The following is a 6,742-nucleotide window of genomic DNA, read 5'->3' as shown; positions in this document are numbered from 1 at the left end:
TACAAGAAATGAAACGGTTTATATATTTTTTATATTGAAATAAGACCATTTTTTGCTGTTTTTAGTTATAACACACAAACTTCTAACAAAATTTCATGATCATACATAAAATAGTATTCAAGGAAATTATTTTAATACTTTAAGTGTATATTGAAGGCACATTTCCAAGGTTTCGGATAGCGCCCAATTAAAAATACTAACAAAAGAATTTAGCATAGAATGTAAGTGATATGGTAAAATAATTTTTTAAGTTTTATCAGGATAATAATAGAATCAAGTTCCATCTAAATCTCAGGAGATGGGTTTTAAATTATGTTTTTATCAGTTGATTTAACATAAATTTAACATTTGAATGAACCATGATAAAAAAAAAAAAATTACCTAAACATATAATTTTTATACCAGCTAAAGAAATCTTTTTAGAAACTATGGCTAAATAGAACATCTTTTGAGAAACTATGGATTATCCTTTCTTAAGTAAAATATTGAATGATTGAAAAAAAGATATAAGATTAATTATTGAAAATATTAAAGAGGTCATTTAAATAACAACAATAGAATTTGAATCAGACGCAATTATATAGCTGTTAGGTAAGTAAATCTAATGATTTTCAATATAAGTTTACAAAACTAAATATAGCCTAGCCAAATGTTGATATCACAAAACCATATCATTGTACCATATTTACCATGGTATAATTCCAGGATGTATAGGACGTCCCAATGCCCCAAGAACAATGAATACACACATTCTGTAAAAATGAATATGTTCTATGAAACATTCTAGGATAAATGTTTTCAAGAAATTGTTGTTACATCTTACCACTTTAACACGGTAATATTAAAGAAGTGAATGACATAAGCAGAACTATTTGATTAAGTATGACTCTACAATCAATACTACAAAACTATTAGCACATCAGCATTAATAATTTTTACTTTATAATTTATAGAATCTTCAATTAAATAGAATGATATGAAATGTAACCACAGTGCTCACCAATGTGACATAAGATGAGAATATGATGACTACCAATTAGGAGATAACACATAGTGTGCGTTATAGCCTTCCTGGTACTAATATCACAAAGTTTTTTTTTTTCTTGTCAAATTTGTGGATTGAAGATTAAATTTGTATCTGCACAAATATTACTAGAAAACTTATTGTAAATGTAATAATGCAAAATTAGCATCTCATATAAGTTATCTCATATCCAAAGTCAATATGTTAAAAAGATTATGATGCATGCTAGTAATTAATCAATACTTCTACAACCTATTTAGAACATACTAACTATGTTTTCTATGATAGCAAACATTTTTTCAGGTTAAATTTTGGAAACCTAGTCAAGAAATTTAGAATTGACAATCAAGAACTGTTATAATAGTAAAAACAGTAGGGTGAATGCAATCTTTTAATTAAAGAAAATAATGTTTTTAATGAACTAATACTTAATACCTCTATAATCTTTCCATTATATACTATTTCAAATAAATAATAGAATTTTATGTTACTATACATGATTATTTTGCAAAAATTTGAAGTACCAGTATTGGAATGAAAAAAACCCTAGGAAATTGAATAGAACATATTATATAATGATATTTTAACTAATTGATAAGACATTTAAAAAATATATATTCTTAATATACTCTATAAATTATGTTTCAGCTCAATCAAGTAAATAAGCACGTATTAAGTATATGGAGGATAATATAATATGGAACATGAACAAATGTCTGAAACTGGCACTGCTTACATGTCGTATCATGCTTTATTGATTCAATGAGCATTTACTATTATTTATATTTCATTCAATTAGTTAATTTATAGAAACAAGTCAGTTGCCAGCCTATATATTCTATGCTACTTCTGATGATAATCTACACACCTAATTTTTTGTTTCTTTAGCATCAAATTATGATATAATAAGTTCAAAATCCCGCCATTAATTTTAATTAATAAACAGGAAGTTAAGAATTTAAAAAGAATTATTTAGAAAGAGACAAAGATTAAAATCTGTTTTAAGTAAATCATTCTTATGGAATCGGACAAAATTCTCATAACCATATCAATTATCAAAATAGACCTGATAAAAAAAAAGATTAAGTTGACAAGGTTTAAACAATTGAAAAAGATGATAAAAGTAGTTTAAAAAATTACATTGTCCTAGAAAAGGTTGATTCAGAATTTAATTACGTCCTATTAAAGGTTGATTAATAACAAGAGGTACTTTGAATAAAAGCATTACAAATCATCTAATTCAAAAATTAATTCACTAATAACTGATTAAAACTTATCATTAAAATATTTCATTATTCATTTAAATGATCTTGTATACATTAATTTCTTTAAGAATAACCAAAAAACTTACATCATTCCTTAATGAAAAACATTTCAACAAAATGTATTCCAGAGAACATACCTTGCTACTATACATGAACAGGTGCATAGAATTTATTGTTTAAGCATCTATCCCTTTTGCAAAGCACATAATGGGTGTGTCCCAAAATAGTTATTACCAACAAAGTTTAAAATAAATCTGAAAATTTGTAACATTCTTAGTTCTCAAAGATACTTCCTCACACATTTTAATAAACTCACAATATAATAAAACAAGTTATCAGCATTCATACTTCAAATTCTACCCTTCTCTATATATTGATTTTTATTTGTCGATTTTTAATAGTTATAGGTTAAAATAAATTGATACAAATTTATCTCATCTGTATGATGACAGATAGCAAAATATGATAATCATGTGACCTATTGTAGATTAATGTAAACAATGTTGAATTAACCTCATTTTTCGCTACAAATAAATAATACAATATATTAATTGCAATAAAAGAAAAATCAACGAAAAAATAACTAGCAGTAGAGCTGAAAAGGTCTATGTTAAAATAATGAAAAGCTTCAGAGTTAATCACAAATCCCTCATAAGAAACATAACTTTTGATAAAATTAGAAGATATCATTAGAAACAACTACTTAAAATTGTTAAAGTTTTAACAAAACCAACAAGGTATATCAATATACAACAGAGATATCACATTTAATAAATAATGATTGTATTAATCTACAGCCAACTATTTATTTAATACTAGGATTCTAGATTAATTTCTTTTCATCACATGTTCCCACCAAAATTCCAAGGCCTTCAATCAATGCTAAGTTGAACATTTTTCCAGTAAAAAATTAAATCAAATCAAAGCAACATAAGCTGAACTAAAACCTTCATTTAAATTGTAAAAAGAAACTGGTCTAAAGTACTCTAAAGTTGTTAACCCATTTATTAAGTATAAAACCAAAAAAATAAATATCAGCAACTCATAATCCATGTATTTGTTTCATTTTCAAGCATAGTGGATTTTTTTTTTGGCATCAGACAACCTCAATAACAAATTCAAAAAGACAAGTATAAAAATGTCATATCCAACTAACCTTTCAACATAGTAAATCCATAACAGACTACTTTATTAACACACACACACACCACCTAGCCCTTCTGATTCCAATGCTGATTGAATATCGAGCAAAGAGTATCATTCTATGTAGCACTATAATTCATTCAATTACATAGTTATTTTTTATAATGCAATCATACAATTAAACAATTAGAATACATATTTCAATTAGATGAAAAATGAAGAACAGATCTTTTAGCTTGAAGCGTCATTTTCATTCTTTAACCAAAAAAAAATTAAATAAATATGTAGTTCAAACGAAATTTAGGACAAGAAAAGTCAACAGACGTACAAACTTATTTTACATATTAAATTTTTTGAATTATGAATGACCCAACAAAAACATATATACATATATTTTTGTGTCCAATCTTTCCTCCCCCGCATACTTTATGTACTCTTGACAATCTACACATAATCCATAACATTTCATGTCTAATTTGTAAATTTTTATAAAATATGCTTGGTTTAACTCGCTAAAATTAATTCAGCTATTATTGCTGTTATTATTATATAAGGCTGTAACTCCCCCCCCCCCACCAGTTTACGAACAATCCTCGTTAACTTCAACTATACAAAAATTAATATAAAATACAACAAAAATAACTATTTACAATAAAGTATATACAATAAAGAAAGCAAAAGATAGACACTCGTCATAATCGCTTATTACAAACTAAAAGTAAAGCAGAACAAAAATAAAATCATGAATTTATACAATTAAAAAAAATGCAACGTAATTTATTCCGTACATCGTCATAATTAAAGATAAATTAAAAAAAAAGTAATTACTACTTAAGAAAAGATAACACAACAGATAAGTTGAGATGAGGACATGCCAGATTACTCTTGCACAGGTGTTTCGGTTAGTGGGACTTTAAGTTGTTAAATATGAACGGTCCTGCGCTTTTTGGGTTCTCTAATGCTCTCAATAGTTACAACATTATGTTCCCTTATTATTATCACCCTGAATGGTCCCTCGTATCGCAGTATCTCCTTACCCCTGTTTGATCCCAACTTTCTATATACAATTGTCCCAATTTTTACCATTCCCTTCCTATCTGTGAGGTTTAAATTCTCCCGAGCTACTCTCCTGTTTTTTTCCCTCTCCAATTTTCCCCGGACTTTTTCCCATAGCTTTTTCCTTGTGACATGATTGTTGCTTATCTCATCACCGTCCCCCGCCGTGCCCTTGTAGTCCCGCCGGATTCCACAAGGCCCGAAAAGGATCTCGAACGGCGAAAACCCCGTAACGGTGTGCACCGAATGATTGTATGCCGCAATTGCCTTTGGCATTGCAACGTTTGGTTCCAGCCTTTGGTCTGCCTGGTAAAATCGAAGGTGATCGCTCAGCGTTCCGTGAAGCCGCTCTACGCCTCCTCTACTTTTGGGGTGTCCTGGTGTGTTGAGGTGCCATATCACATCTAGGTCCTTCATTTCCTTTCGTACCAAAGAGTTGTCAAATTCTCTTCCACCATCCGATGAGATGCGTTCGGGAAATCCGTAGAACTGAAACCACAAGCGGAGAGCTGCCAATACTACTTCCGAAGACCTATCTTGCACCTGGTGCGCCATTGCGGCCTTACTGAAGAGGTCAATCATGGTCACCCATTTGTACCCCTTCCATGTAAATGTATCGATTTGTAGTGGTGCATCTATGGTAGGTGTCTTCTCCTGTCTTCCTTTAAGCGGATGTGTGACAAACCTCGTAGCTTCCTACAACCTCATATATAGTCTTCCTCATTCCCCACCAAAAGTATCTTCTTTTTAATGCTTGGATAGTCTCATGGATTCCCCGATGATTTTTCTTTCCCTGATGTTACGCTAAGGTGACTTCTCCTTGTTGTTCTTCTTCCAGAAGGGTTTCCACCATCAATTTACAACGGATGTATGTCCAGTCCATTCCAATCTGTTCATCACGCCATAACCGCTTGATCTTCTCCCAAACGGTTTCGTTCCCAACATACAGGTGATGTTTTTCTCCAGGCTTCGAAGAATTCTTCAAAATTCTACAGATCTGGTCATTCTTCACGCCTGGTTCCGACCAGATCGTCGTTATTTTACTTCTCCCGTACTCACTTTATTTAATTTTGGTCACTCCGGTGTTTTTTGTCTTCCAAATAATTTGTCTCTTCTTATCATTAATTATTTCCTCTATTTCCTCAATATCTCCTGGTCTTTCTTCAGCCAAACTCTCGTTATTCGAAGATTCATCCCTATCATCTTCTTCCGCTTCATCCTGGTCTTCCTCTCTGGGCGTCCATTCCTTCATAAAACCGGACGGTTCCCCATTTTCTTGTTCTACGGCGTTCATGGTTATGGATCGAGACAACCAATCGGCCACCACATTTTCTTTGCCCTATTTATACATAACCTCCATGTTATAGTGTGCTAGAAGCTCCTTCTAGCAAGTTATCCTAGTGTCAGTGTGTATCTTGAACCTCCTGCCGAACTCATATGGTCTAAAGTGTCCGACGGCCCACACTATTCCCAAGAGTTCTCGCTCCATTGCGCTATATCTACTTTCCGTCTCCGTAAGACGCCTGCTGGCATTCGCCACTGGGTCCTCTCCCCCATCACCCTCCTGAGAAAGCACCGCTCCTAGCGCATACTCACTCGCATCTGTGGTAATCATGAATTGCCGATTAAAATCTGGAAAAGTACGAAGTACGTGGAAAAACGGCTCTTGCTGCAACCTCTCCATGGACCGTCTGATATTGTCCTCCATCAACGGGGTGACGATCATCTTCCTCCCTTTCTTGAGTAGGTTGTTGAGTGGAACGAGATACTCCGCCATTTTTGGAACAAACCTCCTGTAATAATTTAGAGTCCCCAACAACCCCCGATTTCCTTTTATGTCACTAGGTACTGCCATTTTCTGGATTGCTGAAACTTTATCCGGGTCTGATTTAACTCTCTCCTTTGAAATTGTGTGACCCAGACATTTTATTTGTTCCTGGCCCAGCGCCGACTATTCCCCCGACAATTTGAGCCCAAAATGCCTTATTCTCTGGAACCCGCTATTCAAGTCTCGCACGTGTTCAATCTCGTTCTTACTAAACACAAGGAGGTCATCCATGTAAATCTGACAAACGGATTCGTCAATTCCTCTCAAAAACTCGTCCATCAGGCGCTGAAAGGTAATGGGGCATTTTTGAGGCCAAACGGCATCCTTGTAAACTCATAGTGCCGTAGTGCCTGTAGGTATTCCCTCTTAAGTCGTTGTCTCCAGTCCTCAGCTTGATTGATTGCCCCAATTCGTGCACCCTCATTC

General features: G+C 32.9%; 1 protein-coding gene across 13 annotated transcripts in view; it reads right to left on the bottom strand.

Annotated features, from left to right (window-relative positions):
- LOC106686205 (F-box/WD repeat-containing protein 7) overlaps positions 1–3,599 on the bottom strand; it is a 31,526-nt gene extending 27,927 nt beyond the window's left edge. For 2 of the 13 annotated variants that reach the window (XM_067047973.1, XM_014429416.2), the window contains exons 1-2: positions 2,376–2,699; positions 690–752 (exon numbers count right to left, since the gene is read on the bottom strand). In XM_067047973.1, coding sequence (XP_066904074.1) covers positions 690–752; positions 2,376–2,380 — 68 coding nt within the window. In that variant the 5' untranslated portion in view covers positions 2,381–2,699. Of the gene's footprint in view, positions 1–689; positions 753–2,375; positions 2,779–3,445 lie in introns of those variants that run through there. The other 11 variants (XM_067047963.1, XM_067047957.1, XM_067047962.1 and 8 more) reach the window with 11 other exon arrangements.
- Positions 3,600–6,742: the final 3,143 nt, after the last annotated feature.

Source organism: Halyomorpha halys, unplaced genomic scaffold, assembly GCF_000696795.3.
Source record: "Halyomorpha halys isolate HHAL.00 unplaced genomic scaffold, Hhal_1.1 Scaffold34.1, whole genome shotgun sequence".
NCBI lineage: Eukaryota > Metazoa > Arthropoda > Insecta > Hemiptera > Pentatomidae > Halyomorpha > Halyomorpha halys.
The sequence above is the reverse complement of the archived record's forward strand: the minus strand, read 5'-3'. Positions and strand labels throughout refer to the sequence as shown.